The sequence below is a fragment of the Rhinopithecus bieti genome, unplaced genomic scaffold (genome assembly GCF_001698545.2).
Source record: "Rhinopithecus bieti isolate Rb0 unplaced genomic scaffold, ASM169854v2 scaffold_15834, whole genome shotgun sequence".
Taxonomy (NCBI): domain Eukaryota; kingdom Metazoa; phylum Chordata; class Mammalia; order Primates; family Cercopithecidae; genus Rhinopithecus; species Rhinopithecus bieti.
In genome coordinates this window covers 353,260-373,307 of record NW_016808980.1, presented here as the reverse complement: position 1 = coordinate 373,307, position 20,048 = coordinate 353,260, and the positions used below count along the sequence as shown (strand labels likewise).

Below are 20,048 nucleotides of genomic sequence, written 5' to 3'. Positions count from 1 at the left end.
CAAAAACAATCATTTTAAGATCTGAGAGGAACTTGTCTTTTCACATTCTTAGGATTCCATAAGGAAAAACAGAAGTTTCTCCCCAGAAGGAGTCTGGCGCCTTCTCTGTTTTCTTTAAGGAATCCCAGGCTGTTAGAAATTATTTTAGGTCCCTCATGCAGCAGAGGGCGGTGAGAGGAAGGAGAGACAGGCAGAAGTAAATGGAGAAAACAGAATCAGTCGACTGGGAAGAAAAATTTTTTTTCTCAAAAAACAAGAACCTAGGAGAGAAAAAAGAAAGCATAAAGGCATACATACACACACACACACACACATATACACATGCATACACATGCATACACACATACATAAACACACACACACATATACACACACAGATACATACACACATGCATATACACACACATACACATGCATACACATGAATACACACACATAAACACACACAGATACACACACAGATACATACATGCATACACACACATACACATGCATACACATGCATACACACACATAAACACACAGATACATACACATGCCTACACACACATACACACACATACACACACATGCATACACATGAATATACACACATAAACACACACATATACACACACAGATACATACACACATGCATACACACACATACACATGCATACACATACACATGCATACACACACATAAACACACACATACATACATAAACACTGTCGACAACAAGAGTCTAACTCTGTAAAATATTTGAGGAGATTTATTCTGAGCCAAATATGAGTGACCATGGCCTATGACACAGCCTCAGGAGATCCTGAGAACACATGCCCAAGGTGGTCGAGGCACAGCTTGGTTTATACATTTTAGGGAGACATGAGATATCAATCAAATACATTGACGATATACGTTGGTCCAGTCCAGAAAGGCGGGACAACTTGATGTGGGGGGTGCTTCCAGGTTATAGGTGGATTTTAAAACTTCCTGATTGGCAATTGGTTGCAAGAGTTATTATCAATAGAAAGAAATGTCTGGGTTATAGTAAGAGGTTGTGAAGGCCAAAGTTTTCTCATGCAGACGAAGCCTCCAGGTAGCAGGCTTCAAAGCGAATAGATGTAAAGGTTTCTTATCAGACTTAAGATCTGCGTTGATATGAATGCTGCAGGGTAGAATGAGTCACGTCAAACCCCCACTTCCCACCATGGCCTGAACCAGTCTTTCAGGTTAAATTTTATTTTTATTTTATTTTATTTTTTTGAGACAGAGTCTTCCTCTGTTTCCCAGGCAGGAGTGCAATCGACCGATCTCGGCTCACTGCAACCTCCTCCTCCTCCTGGGTTCAAGTGATTCTCCTGCCTCAGCCTCCCGAGTGGCTGGGACTACGGGTGTGCGCCACCACGCCTGGCTAATTTTTGTATTTTTAGTAGAAACGAGGTTTTGCCATGATGGCCGGGCTGGTCTTGAACTCCTGGCCTCAAGTGATTCACCTGCCTTGGCCTTCCAAAGTGCTGGGATTACAGGCTTCAGCCACTGTGCCTGGCCTGCACTTTAGCATCTACGAAGCAGGAAAAAAACTTCAAACTTGCCTTCCCTGTTGGAAGTGAGTTGAAACTCCAGAAAGGAGTTACCTGCTCTCCATTGTCATGGAAGCAGGAAAAGTTGCCTTCCTTGTTGAAAGCAAGTGAAAGTCCAGAAAAGAAGTTGTACAACAAAATAAAACTTAGCTCTCAAATTTTAGCTCTCATAGATCTCAAATTTTCAGAGATCCGGGATTCTCTGCAGAGGGGAGCTCCCAGCCCTCAACAAATTGTCCTACTGGTTTGACCAATGAAGACAGATACCAAGCCGTTACTAAACACCAACGGGAGATTTGTCAAAGGCCAGGACCACCTCCATGGAGTCCCTTCATGGTTGCCAATTTGTGAACTAAAAATTATCTAAGCTGGGTCTCAATCAATTTAGATGTTTATTTTACCAAGGTTAAGGACAATGCCAGGGAGAAGAAAAACCACAGAATCGCAGAAACAGTCTGTGGTCTATGCCTTTCTTCAAAGATGACTTTGAGGGTTTCAGTATTTAAAGGGGGAAAAGTGGGCTGGAGGGGAAAGAGGGAGGGTGTGGTCATCCACATGTTATAAGAGAAAGGGAGCAGGTGAGGCAGTAGTCAATGATGCATTCATCTCGTGCTCAGTAAATGGGCACTTTATGTAAGATAAGGTGAGTAGCTGCCTGTGGAGATATGAACCTTTTATCTGTAGCTCTCTGCTTAGGAACAAAAGGAAAGACAGTTTCTTGCACGACTCAGCTTTTAGCTTAATTTGTTCCTTTTGGCATAGTGAACTGGGCTTCCGAGATTTTATTTTCCTTTCATATACCTCACTGTGTTTTGATTTGCATTTCCCCCATGACTAATAGTATTGAGCATCTTTGCATGTGCTTATTGACACCCCCTACTCTTCTTTTTTTAAGACGAAGTCTTGCTCTGTTGTCTAGGCTGGAGGGCAGTGGCCCTCCACCTCTCAGGCTCAAGCGATTCTCCTGCCTCAGCCTCCTGAGTAGCTAAGATTACAGGTGCCCACCACCACACCCGGCTAACTTTTGTATTTTTAGTAGAGATGGGGTTTCACCATGTTGGCCAGGCTGGTCTCGAACTCCTGACCTCAGGTGATCCGCTCTCCTCAGTCTCCCAAAGTGCTAGGATTACAGACGTGAGCCACCATGCCTGGCCTAGACCCCTGCCCCCAGCATTTTTTTTTTTTTTTTTTTTTTTTAAAGAGACAGGGTCTTGCTCTGTTGCTCAGGCTAGAGTGCAGTGGTGTGATCATAGCTCACTGCAGTCTCCAAGTCCTGGGCTCAAGCAATCCTCTCACCTCAGCCTTCCATGNCCTGTTAATCATTTTTATAGCTGTGAATTTCAGATGTTTACTTAAGTAAGAACCTTAAAGTTAAATACATGTGTGGTTTTGTTTTTTTTGCCAATAACTTAGGATTTAACAGTTTTCATTAAAGGAACAATATTAAATGCCTTATTTATCAAAAAGTTATGCAACGATAATTCTCTTTTGGGCTGGATTTATAGCTTCATAATCCTCATGCCAAATTTTGTCACCTATATCTAGCAGAGATAAATATAAAACCCTTTGACGAATAAATATAAACAATAAATAATGTATATTGACAATGCTGAAACCATTTCTAATTTTATTTTACCAATAATTTAGAAACCCGCTTATTTGTTAAAGATTTACTTAAGTCATGTGAGCTTGAAAAACCATTTGGGCTTAAAGTTTCTATTTTTCTGATAGAGTATTTGATTTTTTTTCTTTAAGCCAATTAGACCTCTTTTATGTATTTTTTTGTAGTGAGACATTATATACAGGACATATAAATACATAGACATATTAGGCAGAAGTAGACCTGATAAAATTCACAAGACCCCCTTTTTTCTCCTATTATAAAGCTCCTGGCTTTTCTTAATATGTCTAAGTTGTTTTATGTTTTTATTTGCCTAGGAAAGCTGATATAAAACAATTTTAAATAAAAGTTATTACATCCATGTAATTTTCTGTATCGTTTTTAAGTCCTGGTACTATTATAGGGGTTTGACTCCTGGGTCTAAAAAGGACAACTAGCTTAGACTTCCAATTTCGTGACAACCTGTTTCATTACCCTAGGCAATTGTCAACCAAACTTACATACTAAAGGAACAACTCGGGTGAAAATCAGATAGGGAAATGTATATCTCTAAAGAGAGAGAGAGAGCCAGAGAGAGCCAGAGAGAGCCAGAGAGAAGGAGAGAGAGACTGGATGTGTTAGAGGGAGATTAAAAATGGATGCCAAGCCACAAACCACACATAAAATTACAGGAATCTACCGTAGGATTTTATGAGGAGACCAATTTTATTTAGATAGGTAGTTTTAAATTTAGTCTCTGTCTTTTAACTGGACCTCTGAGCTCTGGGCAGAGCCCACACTGAATCCTGGGTCTCCAAAGGGAGAGAGATATCATGAGACTAGGCCATGTAATGCTTTCACAGTGCACTTTGTTACAAAGACACCACTCTCTCTCTTAAATACACAAGAGTGGACCCTGTAGTAATAACTATTTTAGTAAAAAAAAAAAAAAAAAAAAAGAAAAGAAATCAGATAACGCAATACAAAAACAATCATTTTAAGATCTGAGAGGAACTTGTCTTTTCACATTCTTAGGATTCCATAAGGAAAACAGAAGTTTCTCCCCAGAAGGAGTCTGGCGCCTTCTCTGTTTTCTTTAAGGAATCCCAGGCTGTTAGAAATTATTTTAGGTCCCTCATGCAGCAGAGGGCGGTGAGAGGAAGGAGAGACAGGCAGAAGTAAATGGAGAAAACAGAATCAGTCGACTGGGAAGAAAATTTTTTTTCTCAAAAAACAAGAACCTAGGAGAGAAAAAAGAAAGCATAAAGGCATACATACACACACACACACACACATATACACATGCATACACATGCATACACACATACATAAACACACACACACATATACACACACAGATACATACACACATGCATAATACACACACATAAAACACACACAGATACACAACACAGATAACATACATGCTACCACACATACACATGCATACACACTGCCATCACACACATAAACACACAGATACCATACACATGCCTACACACACACACACACACATACACACACATGCATACACATGAATAACAACACACATAAACACACACTATAACACACACAGATACTACATGCTACACACACATACACATGCATACACATACACATGCATACACACACATAAACCACACATAATACATAAACATGTCGACACAAGAGTCTAACTCTGTAAAATATTTTCGAGGAGATTTATCTGAGCCAAATACAGTGCCATGGCCTATGACACAGCTCAGGAGATCCCTGAGGAACAATTGCCCAAGGTGGTCGAGCACAGCTTGGTTATACATTTTAGGGAGACATGAGATAATCAATCAATACATTGGACGATATCCGTTGGTCCAGTCCAGAAAGGCGGGACAATTGATGTGGGGGGGTGGCTTCCAGGTTATATGTGGATTTTAAACTTCCTGATTGGCAATTGGGTTGAAGAGTTATTATCAAGTAGAAGAAATGTCTGGTTATAGTAAGAGGTTGTAAGCCAAAGTTTTCTCATGCAGACGAAGCCTCCAGGTAGACAGGTTCAAAGGAATAGATGTAAGGTTTCTTATCAGACTTAAGATCTGCGTTGATATGAATGCTGCAGGGTAGAATGAGTCACGTCAAACCCCCACTTCCACCATGAGCCTGAACCAGTTTTCAGGTATTTTTTTTATTTTATTATTTTTTTTGATGACAGAGTCTTCCTCTGTTTCCAGGCAGGAGTGCAATCGACCGATCTCGGCTCACTGCAACCTCCTCCTCCTCCTGGTTCAAAGTGATCTCCTGCCATCAGCCTCCACCGAGTGCTGGACTACGGGTGTAGCGCACCAACGCCTGGCTAATTTTTGAATTTTTTAGTAGAAACGAGGTTTTGCCATGATGCGGGCTGGGTCTTGAACTCCTGGCCTCAGTGATTCACCTGCTTGGCCTTCCAAAGTGCTGGGATTACAGGCTTCAGCCACTGTGCCTGGCGCACTTTAGGGCATCTACGAAGCAGGAAAAAACTTCAACTTCCTTCCCTGTTGGAAGTGAGTTTGGAAACTCCAGAAGGAGTTACCTGCTCTCCATTGTCATGGATATGCAGTGAAAAGTTGCCTTCCTTGTTAAAGCAAGTGATAGTCCAGAAAGAAGATTGTACAACAAATAAAACTTATGCTTCTCAATTTTTAGCTCTCATAGATCTAAATTTTAGAGATCCGGGATTCCTGCAGAGGGACTCCCAGCCCTCAACAAATTGTCCCTACTGGTTGACCAATGAAGACAGATACCAAGCCGATTAATAACCACCAACGGGAGATTTGTCAAAGGCCAGGAACCACCTCCATGGAGTCCCTTCATGGTTCCAATTTGTGAATAAAAATTTCTAAGCGGGTCTCATCAATTTAGATGTTTTATTTTACCAAGGTTAAAGGAACAATAGCCAGGGAGAAGAAAAACACAGAATCGCAGAAACAGTCCTGTGGTCTATGGCCTTTCTTCAAGATGACTTTGAGGGTTCGTATTTAAAGGGGGAAAGTGGGCTGGAGGAGAAAGAGGGAGGGTGTGGTCATCCACATGTTATAAGAGAAAGGGAGCAGGTGGGCAGTAGTCAATGATGCATTCATCTCGTGCTCAGTAATGGCCCTTTATGTAAGATAAGCGTGAGTAGCTGCCCTGTGGAGATATGACCTTTTTATCTGTAGCTCTCTGCTTAGGAAAAAAGGAAAGACAGTTTCTTGCACGACTCAGCTTTTAGCTAATTTGTCTATTTGGCATAGTGAACTGGGCTTCCGAGCTCTTTTATTTTCCTTTCATATACCTCACTGTGTTTTGATTGCATTTCCCCATGACTAATAAGTATCTGAGAATCTTTCATTGCTTATGCACCACCTACTCTTCTTTTTTTAGACGAAGTCTTGCTCTGTTGTCTAGGCTGGGAGGGCAGTGGCCCTCCACCTCTCTCCAAGCTCAAGCGATTCTCTGCCTCAGCTCCTGGTGCTAAGATTACAGTGTCCACACCACACCCGGCTAACTTTTGATTTTTAGTAGAGAATGGGGTTTCACCATGTGGGGCCAGGCTGGTCTCGAACTCCTGACCTCAGCAGTGATCCGCTTCCTCAAGTCTCCCAAAGTGCTAGGATTACAGACGTGAGCCACCATGCCTGGCCAGACCACTGCCCCAGCATTTTTTTTTTTTTTTTTTTTTTTTTTTTTTAAAGAGACAGGGGTCTTGCTCTGTTGCTCAGGCTAGAGTGCAGTGGTGTGATCACAGCTCACTGCAGTCTCCAAGTCCTGGGCTCAAGCAATCCTCTCACCTCAGCCTTCCATGTAGCTAGGACTACAAGTGTGTGCCACCACATCCAGCTAATTAAATTTTTTTTTTTTTTTTTTTTTTTTTTGGTAGAGACAGGATCTCACTATGTTGGTCTTGAACTCCTGGTGTCAAGCAATCCTCCTGCCTCGGCAATCCTCCCAAAATGTTGTGACTACAGGCATGAGCCACCATGTCTGGCCTTACTGGCCATTTGTATATATTCTTTGGAGAACTGCCTATTCAAATTCCTTGTGCATTTTAAAACTAGGTTACTCCTCTTTTCACCGTTGGACTGTATCTCTTTTATTTTCTTCCACAATTCTCACTCTCTTATGTGATTTTGCTTTTTAAATGTTTTGTCTGCTTCCCTTATTAGTAGCTAAGCCCCATGAGGTCAGGGATCTTGTCTGCCCTGTTCCCTGCTATATCTTTGATACCCAGGACAGTTCCTGCTTCATAGTTAATGTTTGGTGAATGAGTGAATGAATCCATAGTGAGAAGAAGAGATGTGATGATTCATTCATTCATTCATTCATTCATTTAGCAGAGGTGTATCTGGGAGCTCTCTGCATCCCAGTGGCTCTGACAGGGATCATAACCTGGGTCTAGGGACCTCTAAAAGACCCACCGTGAGCAGCAGCCCTGGAACACCGTGAGGCTCATCTGATGACTCTGACTGCAGTTCTCATGAGCTGACAGCCCCTCCCGCAGAGGGTGGTAGGTGAGGATGAGACAAGGCTTGGCTGGGGGCAGTGTGCGGTACAAGCACGCTGGAAGTTTGCATGCGTTCGTTGTTCATTGCTGCATAACAAGGTGCCATACAAGAAGCAGCCTCAAACAATCCCCACTTACTAGTTCTCAGTTCGGTGGATCAGAAGGCCAGCGCGGGGTGACAGGGCTCTTTGATTATGTAATCCCAGCATTTTGGGAAGCTGAGGCGGGTGGATCACTTGAGCTCAGGAGTTCAAGATCAGCCTGGCCAACATGGCAAAACCCCGTCTCTACTAAATATACCAAAAAAATTAGCAGGGCGTGGTGGCGCATGCCTATAATCCCAGCACATAGGAGGCTGAGGCAGGAGAATCACTTGAACCCAGAAGGCGGAGGTGCAGTGAGCCGAGATAGCCCCACAGCACTTCAACTTACAAGGCTGAAATCAAGGTATTTGTTGGGCTGTCTTCCTACTGGGCAGTCTTCGGGAGGAATCTGGCTGAATGCATTTGCCTGTAGTTGTAGGACTGAGGTCCTGAGGTCCCCGTCTCCTTGCCTGCTGTCAGCCAAGGTCCCCTCATAGCTCTAGATGCTACCTGGATTCCTTGCCACGTTGCCTCTTCCATCTTCAAAACCAGTAGAGAGATTCTCCCGTATGTCGAGTCCCTCTCATGCTTTCAATCTCTTTTGCCAGGAAGAGCCTTGTCTCTTTTAAGCCCGGCCCCCTGCCACCTGTTAGGTCAGGCCCACTAAGGAGAATAATTTTTTCTTAAAGTAAACCGTACCATCTATCCCCTAATCAGTGGAGGGGATTATACAAGGGTGTGGGTCACTCTGGGTCATCGTAGAGTTCCGCCTACCTCGGTGAGCTGGAAATATTGTTCTTATGTTCTCAGAGGAGTTCCTCTGCTTTCACAGATGACCCTGACCTTGATGATCACATATGCACCCAGCCCACCCCCTGTGCTGACCTACTCATGTGCTCTGGGGACATCTCCACAGGCTACAGCCTGGCCTTTTGCTACCTGAAGAACCTCAGCTTCTGAACTAAGAGGGGTGGTCGGGGTGGTGATGAAGCCAGTGCCTTCACTGCCTTCTGCCACCCAATTGTGCCCTCCAGTCACATCCTTTCTCTGTGGGCAAGACAGGGAGTGTGGGGTGACCCAAACCCTGGTCCAGGTTGGCTCACACAGACTACTCTGTGTCCTTACACTGTTGGGTGCTGGGAGGCCCCTCACCCACAGAGAGATGACCACCTCTAATGGAACCCACGCCATGTACCAGACATGAGCTGACCCCCAGCCTCTGCTCCCACCCACCACAGTCCATTCTCTGTACCACAGCCAAAAAGATCCTGCAAAAACCTGAGCCAAATTATGTCCCCTACTGCTCCATTCAAATTACGTCCCTGACTGCTCCATTCAAAATCAGACCCTACAACCTACACTCTTTATGCCCTTCCTTGCCTCATCAAATGGTGACAAGTTCCATGGCTTCTGTAGGCGACCCGGTGAGCCTCCGCTGGACCTGGGGAGCATCCCCTGGTTGGGCTATGCCTTGGACTTTGGAAAAGATGCTGCCAGCTTCCTCACAAGGATGAAGGAGAAGCACGGTGACATATTTACTGTAAGTGCCTCTTGTGCCTGGGGAGGGATGGGGATGAGCAGCTGAGCCTCATATCTGGTTTCTGCTGATTCCTTCAACATCTGTCCCTATGCCAACCCCCCATCCAACATCCATCCAAGTGGTCGAGCCAACTCTCTATCCAGCTGCCTGTCCAGCTGCACACCCAACCCTGACCTAACATCATCCCTTCAGTCTCCCTCTCGCTCTTCCCAGCGTGGAGTTATGTAGTTACTCAATATCTCTCCAGTACTTGTATATCCTTGCAGCTGACTTCCATCCATCCATTCCATTTCCATCTGTTCAACATCCATCTTCCCATCCCATTCTTCTGCCTGTCTACCTGGTGTCTACCAAGCATCCTTCCATCCTTATATCCACCCAGCATTCATTCGTCAACCTCTGTCTATCCACTCACCCATCAGTCTTTCCAAAGATTCACCCGACATCTGTCAATTCATTTAGCCATCTTCTATACCTTCATCTCTCTACCCAGATCTACCCAGCGTTCTTCCACTCATGGATCCAACATCCATCCAACTTTCATCCGTATACAGTTGGCCCTCTGTATCCATGGGTGGGTTCTATATCACTGGATTCAGCCAGCCATGAATTGAAAATATTTGGGGAAAAATGTGTTGGTACCAAACTTTTATAGAATTTTTTTCTTGTAATTCTTCCCTAAAAGTATAGTATAACAACTATTTATACAGCATTTACATTGTGTTAGATATTATAAGTAATCTAGAGATGACTTAAAGTATATGGAAGGATGCATGTAGCTTATTTGCAAATATTATGCCATTTTACATCAAGGACATCCATAGATTTTGGTATCTGCAGGAGGTCCTGGAACCAATCCTCCATGGATACCGAGGGATAACTAGTCAGTTCCCACCAATATTCATTTTTCTATTTATCTATGCATCTTTCTATTCATCTGCCACTATCCACCCAACACTCAGCTATATTCAGTATTCAATGTCTCTCCACTGGATATACATCTATTTATATCTCATCCATCCATCCTTACAACATCTATTCAAATGACCACCACCCACCCATCCACCTTCCATGTATCCTTCCAACTTCCATCCAATCAACATTCATCCTTCACTTTACTCAGTATCTACCTAGCATTCTCTCATCCATGTACCCAACATTTATTCGTACATTTGGTTTCTAACCAATCTCTAGCTGCCCTTTCATCCATCTTTCCATCCAACATAGACTCATTGATCTATCCTTCCATTTATCCAGGTAACATTCTGTCCACAGGTATTTACCCAGCAGCTTCCTTCCTTCCTTCCTTCCTTCCTTCCTTCCTTCCTTCCTTCCTTCCCTCCTTCCTTCCATCCTTCCATCCTTCCACTCATTTATCCATTCACCCATCCATCCATCTGCCCATTTACTCTTCTACAATCCACCCACTGGAATTTGCCCAACAGCATCCATCCATCCATCCATCCATCCATCCATCCATCCATCCATTCTCTCATCCATCTATCCATCCATCCATCCATCCATCCATCCATCCATCCATCCATCCATGATGTGCACAGGATCCATCTGCCGCCTTCTCTCCTGGCTGCTGGAGATATGGCAATAACCAAGATAGTCATGGCAGGTGCTTAAGAGTGAGGTGGTAAAGAACACAGTCTTTGGTTTTTAAAAAGCCCCAATATTCCCAAATTCCATTCCTAGCCCTGCCATTTCTCAGCTATGAGCTCTTGGGCACATTTCATCTCCTTTCTAAGCCTCACTTTTTCAGCTATAAATGGGTGAGTGATGGTCCCTACCTCACAGGGTGGTAGGTGGTAGTGAGGCATAGATAAGAGAACATAGTCTGTTACTGTTCAATGGGGCAGTGCCTGGCACATAGTAAGGCCCTGACCACTGAGAGCGGCTGCTGTTCACAATGACACTCTTCACTCTATCCCTGGCAACTTCCCACAGATACTGGTTGGGGGCAGGTATGTCACCGTCCTCCTGGACCCACACTCCTACGACGCGGTGGTGTGGGAGTCTCGCACCAGGCTCGACTTCCATGCCTATGCTGTCTTCCTCATGGAGAGGATTTTTGATGTGCAGCTTCCACATTACAGCCCCAGTGATGAAAAGGCCAGGATGAAACCGTGAGTGGCTGGAGATGGCACCTGTGGGCGGGCCAGGGTGGGCGACTCACTTCTACCCATGTGGCCCAAGTCATGCTCGGTTCCGAAGCAAGTGTCCAGTAAAGACATTTCATCTTGAGAACACAAACAGAAACAAAACAAAAAACAACCCAAAAGAATTGCGTGGAAGAAGAACTCTTTGTTTCTCATCTTTGTTTTTTTTTTCTTTTTTTTTGGAAGCAGCCCTGATTTTAGTAAGAGGATTTGGGTCAGCCACACCTAAATTCAAATCCCAGCCCCATCACTCCCTAGCTTTGTGACTTTGGACAAACCTGTTTCCCTCTCTGACCCTCTGTTTCCTCCTCTGTAAAATGAAGGAGAGAGGTGGGATGATGAATATTTCTGAGTCCGTACTCTGTGCCAGGCAGCGTGCATTATCTCATTAGTCTTCACAACAATGCTGGAGACTAAGTAACTTACAGCCCCATTTCATAGATGCAGCCACTGGAGCTCAGATAAGTGACTTGTCTTAGGCCACATAGCTGGAAGTGGTACAGCTCCTGAAACATATGGAGGAATCTTTTTATTTTATTTATTTTTATTTTATTTATTTATTTTTTTTGAGACAGAATCTCTCGCTGTCACCCAGGCTGGAGTGCAGTGGTGCGATCTCAGCTTACTGCAACTTCCGCCTCCCAGGTTCAAGCGATTCTCCTGCCTCAGCCTCCCAGGAAGCTGGGATTATAGGCACGCGCCGCCACACCCAGCTAATTTTTGTATTTTTAGTAGAGACAGGGTTTCATCATGTTGTCCAGGCTGGTCTCGAACTCCTGACCGCAGGTGGTCTGCCCGCCTCAGCCTCTCAAAGTGCTGGGATTACAGGCGTGAGTCACCGTGCCCGGCCACGTATGGAGTAATCATATCAATAAGAGAACAGATGAACATGTTTGCTCTGCATTCATTCAGCAGACATCTGAGGACCCATTGTACCCTGGTCATTGCCCTGGATGCAAGGTGTGCAGAATGATGCCAACCACCATTTGAAGGCAGCTATTATAGGCCAGGTGTCTGATAAGCTCACTTTCATATCTGTGCATTAGCCTCAAGAGGTGGGCATTTTTATCCTTATTTTACTGATGAGGACACAGAGGCTCAGAGGAGTGAAGTGACTTGCTCAAAGTCTACTGCTAGTAAGTGGCAGGACTGGGATTTGAACCCAGGTCCGCTGACTTCACAGCCCATTCTCCTTCATCTACGATACTAAGGCAGATAAGACCCTGTGTCCGCCCCTGCAGAGTTCACGCAGTCCAATGACAGTCTTCAGTGATCTGTCTCCAGGAAGAATACCCTGTGGAGGTTAGGAAGGGCAACTAGGAACCTGTTTTGCAGGATAGTTAAGGCCGAAGCAAGGCCAGCATGATGCGGTGGATGTTGATGAGATGTGATGCCTGCTCTGAACCTTGGCCTGGAGGCAGCTGCTTGGAGCCTGAGTGTCTTGGGTCCTGACATTCCAGGGGGACCCTGGGGATCCCCCTAGCAACAGGAATCCACAGCTCACTGAATCTGCCCCTGCTACCCAGGGAGGATCCCAGTTTCCTCCAGTGTTTGCCTCAGGAATTTTCTGGATTTCTTACAAGCTGGCGTGATGTCTTCTGGGCACAGCAGCCACATATGTTGAAGGCCTGTCTCTGCTGAGGACCAGTGCTTGGAGTGGGGTGGGGAGAACAACTGGGTCAGGGTCCATTGAAGGCCAGATGCCATGTATTGAGCACTTACGATGTGCCAGGCACCGTGCAGAACCCTTCACATGCATTGTCATACATGAGTCATGAGACTTGTCTGTCATTTTCCCCACTATGTTCCAACTTGAACATCCCAAACCTTTTCATACCCAGGAGTTCATGGATGCCCTGTGCAGACTCCGCCCTGATGGATTACCCAGGCACTCCTGGCTTACTCAGTCTAAAGGTGTCCATCCTACTTCCCATGGACACCCTGGTTCACTTGCTATAGGGATATCCTTTTTGGTCTAGATCCTATGCAAGGAGCAGAGGGGCCTTAGACTTAGATGCAGGATCCCCTTTTCTTGGCCTCTAATCACATCCTCAGTCATGACTCAATGTAGACTTCGTGTCATGGAGTCTCAGTACAAGGGAGCTTCCAGCTTCTGCCGTGCACTGTCCCAGACGTCTCCTCACTCTGTGCAGGTCCATACAATGAGACCAGGTCCCCAGCCCACATCCCTTTTCCCTTGTGTCATGTCTTTTCTTTTTCTTTCTTTTCTTTTCTTTTTTTAAATTTTTTTTTTGTTTGTTTTTGAGATGGAGTTTCCCTCTTGTTGCCCAGGCTGGAGTGCAATGGTGCGATCTTGGCTCACTGCAACCTCTGCCTCCCAGGTTCAAGCAATTATCCTGCCTCATCTTCCCGAGTAGCTGGGATTACAGGCGCATGCCACTATGCCTGGCTAATTTTTATATTTTTAATAGAGACGGGGTTTCACTTTGCTGGCCAGGCTGGTCTCAAACTCTGGACCTCAGGCGATCTGCCCGCCTCAGCCTCCCAAAGTGCTGGGATTACAGGTGTGAGCCACCGCACCCAGCCTTCTTTTTCTGTTTTTAAGAGACAGAGTCTTGCTATGTTGCCCAGGCTAGAGTGTAATGGTGTGATCATAGCTCACTGCAGCTTTGAACTCCTGGACTCAAACAATCCTCCCCCCTTCAGCCTCCTGAGTAGCTGGGACTACAGGCGCCTGCTACCACATCTGGCTAATTATTATTTATGTATTTATTCTATTTTTGCAGAGGCAGGGTCTCACTATGTTGCCCAGGCTGGTCTTGAGCTCTTAGACTCAGGCGATCCTCCCATCTCAGCCTCTCAAGTAGCTGGGATTACAGGTGCAAGCCACCACCCCTGGCTAATATTTTATTTTTTGTTGAGATGGGGGTCTCACTATGTTGCCCAGGTTGGTCTTGAACTCCTGGACTCAAGTGATCCTCCCATCTCGGCCTCCCAGAGTGCTGGGATTACAGGTGGGAGCCACCATGCCTGGCCAGGGTCACATCTTATTGACAGGCCTGAGTCAGGGAACACCACAACTATTCCAACAGATCTTCCTGTCTTTAGATTTCAGGGAGAGATGAGTTGTTTTTCAATTCCTTCTCTTCCAGAACGCTATGGGTCCCTTATCCAAGCTGTGTGCCTTGGGGAGGGACAGACTCTCCTGGTTAAGAATTCAGACTCTGGAGTTGGGCAGACCAGGGATTTCAGTCCCCCTTATATCACCTACTGGGTGTGTGACCTTGGGCAAGTCACTTTCCTCTCTGTTTCTGAGTTTCTCCATCTGTAAAATGGAGTCATAATAGTAACTCTTATTCCCAGCTTTGTCAGAAGATGAAATGAGATCATTATGCTTAGTACAACAGATGGTGACTATTGTTGACGATGACATTCTTAATAATACTCTCTTATTTAAGCTACTCTTCCGCAGGACCTCTTTGCCAATGGGGAACTTGAGCTCTGGGACCCTGAGGTTTGGGGAGGGAGGTATCTGTAGGTGTGTATTTCCCTTTGGAAGCCGAATGTTCATGCTTTTATTTTCTGCCTCAGGACTCTTCTCCACAGAGAGCTCCAGGCGCTCACAGAAGCCATGTATACGAACCTGCACACAGTGCTGTTGGGCGACGCTACGGAAGCGGGCAGTGGCTGGCATGAGATGGGTCTCCTTGACTTCTCCTACAGCTCCCTGCTCAGGTGAGGCTGTGCAGCCCCCACCCTCCTGCTAGGGCCCGGCACTTTGACCTGTGTCAGCCATGAGCAGTGGTCAAGGGAACCAAGAGGACTCTGTCGGTGGGGGGAAGAAATTTGAGACGCCCAAAGCAAGGACTGTAGGAAAGACGCCACGCGCCAGGGCCCCGGGTGTTCATCCGACCTAGCTCATGAACTGTAAAAGGAAACCCTGGCTGGAAATGGGACCGTACAGGTCATCAGAGAGGAAGTCGCAGAGCAAGACTTCAGAGGCCATCTTGTCCCGTGGCTTCCAGACTTCGGGATTTCACAGAACAGAAAACAAAGTGTTTGGGAGATCAACTTGGGACCTTAACCTTTTATCCGGTCTTGTAAATGTATGTTAAAAACTACATGACCGAACGTTCCTTCTTTCAGCAGTGCCAGGCACTATTCCAGGCTCTGGGGATACAGCAGGGAACAGGACAGATGAAGTCCCCAAATTCACTCGGCTGACACTCCAGTGGGGAGGCTGAATTGAGTTAGGTCAGAGAGTGATAAACACAATGACAGAGATCCATAGGTGGGGTGACAGCATCTGGGGGGCTTTCTTAGGCCGACTGACAAGGCAAGGTCACGCTCTGGGGGTCTGGCTTCTGAGCCAAGACCTAACTGCAAAGTGCCCACCACGCCAAGACTCTAGGCAGGGGAAGCGGCAGGTGCAAAGGCCCAGAGGTGGGAGGAAGCTCAGCGAGAGGTCCAGTGTGGCTACAGCTTAAACAGCCAAGGAGGGAAGGCGGAGAGGAGGTCAGAGAAATGGGCAGAAACAGGCCTCAGGCAGTTGGAAGGCCAAGGAAGGCTTTGGAAATTAGGCTGAGTAAGATCAGGTGACATGAGGGGTTTGCACAGGGTCAGGACATGATCAGACTTAGTTTGAAAGGCCCCTCTGGCTGCTGGATAGAGGATGGACTGTAGGGGTAGGGAGGGGTGGAGAGGGAGGCAGGAGGACCCAGTAGAAGGCTGCCAGGTGTCACCGAAGTGAGAGAATGATGGTGGCCCAGGGAGGTGGTGAGAATTTGGGTAGCTTTTGGAGGTAGAGTTCACTGGCTCTGCTGGAAGATTTGACTGGGGCAGCAGTGGAGACGGGGGAGCATGGGCGTGGGTGGGAGGCATAGAGTGGTGTTAAGGACAGCTCCCTGATTTTTAGTGGTGCCCTTAACCAACCAGAATTTGATTTAATTTAAATTAAATTTTAAAAAGGACCTTTCAACCACTCCAAGAAATTAGAGCAACATAGTTCTAGGATAAAGGGCAGCCATTCGTTGACACATACGGGCATGTGGGTACATTTATGACGTGTGTGTGCGTATGTGTAGACTCAGTGTGTCTCAGCTCATTTAATGCTCACAATTGCTCTAGGAGGCTAGGACTTTACATACTCCATTTGACAGATGAGAAAACAGACCTGGAGAGCCTGAGTCATTTGCCCAGAGGCCTGTGTTGGGGTCAGGACAGGGCTGGCCCCAGAGCTGCACCCTCAGCCACAGCCCTCTGCACACTAACCGTTCCCATTCTTTTCGTTTCACCCTGGGGTGGTATAAACAGTGTCACGGGCTGTAATTGGTGTGGGTGATGCTGGTCTGGTCCACCCTGTCATTGTATGATGGGGACTGAGGTCCAGAGAGGGCGGCTGAAACTACCCAGCAAGTTCACAGTAGGGATCCTCCCAGGCCTCCTGGCTCCCGGTCCCTGCGCAGACAAAGAAGTCAGAGAGGCAGGCTGGGGGGCAGCTGGGTCTGGCTAGGCTCCATGGAGGCAGGCACGGGGGAATCAACTCAGGGAGAATCAGATGTAAATCCATACCTGTAAATCCGTAACTGTGTCTTTAGGGCCTGAGGCCTAGGCTGGAGCTCCTGCCTTCTGGTTTGGCAGCTGTAGGCCTTTCCACTGCTATCGGCAGCCCCTGAAATAGAAAGGGAATGGGTGAGTTGGATGGCAGGGACACAGAGGTGAAGGGGGTGCAGGTTCAGGCAGCCCGAACTGTGAGGTGCCACCTCTTATACCCACCAGCCTGGCCTGTGTTGGCCCTGGCCTCACTGAGTCACACCCAAAGTTCTCCTCTGCCCTCACCTTGTAGCCCTGGCCTCCCCTCCTCCCACCTACCTCTCTGCTGCCCGTTGAGCAGGTCGGGCACGCTCTCTCTTTGTGGCCTTTGCTGTTTCTGTTCCCTTGCCTGGGAATGCTGTTCCCCACATGTCTGCGCGGCTCCCACCCCACTTCATTCAAGCCTCATCGCGAGCGCCACCTGCTCAGAGAGGTCTTTCTTGAGTCCCATTTTCGTGATGGCTCTCTCCCGTGACCCCGCTCGGTTCAGCTTTATTTTTCTTTATGATTCTAGCGCCGCCTGTGGGTCTTGGGTGTATTTACATATGGGATTATCCTGTCTTCAGCCGTGCTGTTTTGATATGAAACTGCCGGCTTCACTTCCACAGAGCAAAACCTTGTGGTCCTCTGGGTTTACTTTTTCTTTTTCTTTTCTTTTCTTTTCCTTTATTTTATTTTATTTATTTTTAAGACGGAATTTCGCTCTTTTGCCCAGGCTGGAGTGCAATAATGGCGCGATCTCTGCTCACTGCAACCTCTGCCTCCCAGATTCAAGCTATTTTCCCACCTCAGCCTCCTGAGTAGCTGGGACTACAGGCACCCGCCACCACATCCAGCTAATTTTTTGTATTTTTAGTAGAGAGAGGGTTTCACCATGTTGGCCAAGCTGGTCTCGAACTCCTGACCTCAGGTGGTATACCAGCCTCGGCCTCCCAAAGTGCTAGGATTACCGTTGTGAGCCACCCCTCCCGGCCAGTTTACTTTTTTCGTTTATTTTTCGTTCCCTGTTTTGGTAGAAATACATGTACAGGGAAATGGTTCTCTGAGGTAGGAAAAAAACAACAGTGCAAGTGTGATGGTAAATGACGACCAGTGTCAACTGCAGTGTCACCAAGACCACAGGGCCTTGGGAGTATCGCGGCGGCCTGGCGAGCCCGTGTCTGTCTAAAAGGGGCAGCTGCAACTCTGCTCCTGCCAGGTTTCCAGGTGGGACCGCAGGTCAGCCAGGTTCCTTTTTCAAAATGAGACGAGTGAGAAGTCCGGATTTTATGTGTTTCCCCAAATGTCTGAAGGAAGGTTTAGTTTGTTTTTAGGAGCTCCCTTGATAAAACACATTTGCGGACTGAATCCAGGGTGTGGGCTGCACCTTTACAACTTCTGCCACCACTGTGCAGGTGAAGGACAGAGCCCGGACCACGCAGGCCTCTCTCAGCCCCCACCCACCCTCATTCCTGCTTCTATTCTCTCTTCGTCTGGGGAAACCCCTCTCCTGAGAGATCCTGGTCCCTGGTCTTTGTCTGCACAGGGACCCAGGAGCTCAAGGGGAGGGTGAGAGGGTAAGGCCTTGGGGCTTTGGTTGCGTCTCTCTGTTGCAACTCTCTGCTGAGGCCGCAGCCCTACTCACCTTGAGGACAAAATGAAAACCTGTAGTTTCCCTCCCAGGACTGAGGTCAGCAGGCTGGGCTGGGGCTGGACTCCTGGGGTAGCCAAAGGGGGCTGGAGGTGAAGGCGTGTCCTCTGACTGCCGTCCTGTGTGTGCATGCGCAAAAGTGTGCCTCAGTGAGAGTACATGCTAGCTCCCATGTCTTACTCTTTTTCACACCTGACCAGGCCCTGACCTCCTTCTCAGGCCTCCCAGAGCCCCTCAGGTCAAGCAGAACCTTCTCACTGTTGCAAATGCCCTGCCCTGCGTGACCAGCTCTGACAGCCCCAGGCCCTCCCACCCTCTGCCTCACACCCCAGCTCCAGTGCCTGGACCAGCCACACCTGGCACCTCTCCCACCAGGCACGGTTGCACCCTCAGCTCTGGGCCTTTGCACAGGCTGTGCCTGTTGCCTGAACACGTTCCTCTTCTGCTTCCCCCGATCATCCTGCAGATCTCAGCTCAGATCTTCCCTCCTCTAGGAAGTCTTCCCTGAATCCCTCCCCGGGAGCAGGCATCTCCTCCCCTTTTCTGTGCCCCCACTTCAGCCCCGTCCTCTCAAGCTCTCTGCTGCAGCCTCATCAGCCTCCTTGCTGCTCCCCAGCACCGGGCCCCCTCCTGCCCCAGGACATCGCACCTGGTGCTTGCTCTGCTTCCGACCCCTCCCTCTGCTCTGCCCACGGCTGGCTCCTTCTCAGTCTTCAGCTGTCAGCTTAATGCCAGCCCCTCCCTCACCTGGCACCTGACACCACAGTCCCCGCCCTTGCATCCTGCTACCCAGCTTTGTGTCTGACGGTGCCGTGGGGCACCAGTTGGCACATGACTCATTTTACTCATCCTCTGGTCTGTTGTCTGTCTCCGTGTGCTGAGAGGTCAGCTCCTTGAGGACAAGGATTTTTGTTTTTTTCACTGCCAACTGTTCAGTGCCCAGAATGGTCTCTGGTGCACAATAGGATTAGTAGGTGCTCATTGGGTGTATGAACGAAGCTTCTGTGAGTAGCTGTGGCTATGTGTGAGTGTCCCAGGAGGACCCCTGACCCTCTGTCTGCTGCCCTCAGAGCCGGCTACCTGACTCTTTACGGAATCGAGGCGCTGCCACGCACCCATCAAAGCCAGGCCCAGGACCGCGTCCATTCAGCTGATGTCTTCCACACCTTCCGCCAGCTCGACCGGCTGCTCCCCAAACTGGCCCGCGGCTCCCTGTCAGTAGGTGAGCACCATGGGGGCCCCAGTGGGTGATGGGGAGGATGGAAAGACCCAGAGGGGGAGCCCAACTCAAGGTGGAGGACCAGAGGCAACACAGGCGGAAGGACATCCAATGCCCTGGGAGGCAGTAAGAACCCATCCCTGGGGGTATGCAAGAGCACAATGGTGGGGAGCCAGGGCTTGGAGGAGAGCTTGGGT

At 47.5% G+C, this 20,048-nt stretch overlaps 1 protein-coding gene and 1 long non-coding RNA gene across 2 annotated transcripts in view; one reads left to right on the top strand and one right to left on the bottom strand.

Annotated features, from left to right (window-relative positions):
- PTGIS (prostaglandin I2 synthase) overlaps window positions 1–20,048 on the top strand; it is a 67,820-nt gene that overhangs the window by 17,814 nt on the left and 29,958 nt on the right. Inside the window, exons 2-5 of the mRNA XM_017888178.1 lie at window positions 9,161–9,284; window positions 11,238–11,416; window positions 15,002–15,145; window positions 19,703–19,854. Of these exons, the coding sequence (XP_017743667.1) occupies window positions 9,161–9,284; window positions 11,238–11,416; window positions 15,002–15,145; window positions 19,703–19,854 (599 nt within the window). The remainder of the gene's footprint in view (window positions 1–9,160; window positions 9,285–11,237; window positions 11,417–15,001; window positions 15,146–19,702; window positions 19,855–20,048) is intronic.
- On the bottom strand, window positions 16,474–19,053 carry LOC108539470 (uncharacterized). The gene is made up of 3 exons (XR_001888376.1): window positions 18,627–19,053; window positions 16,982–17,081; window positions 16,474–16,867 (listed from the first exon to the last, which is right to left on the bottom strand). It is a non-coding gene; the product is annotated as an uncharacterized LOC108539470 (long non-coding RNA).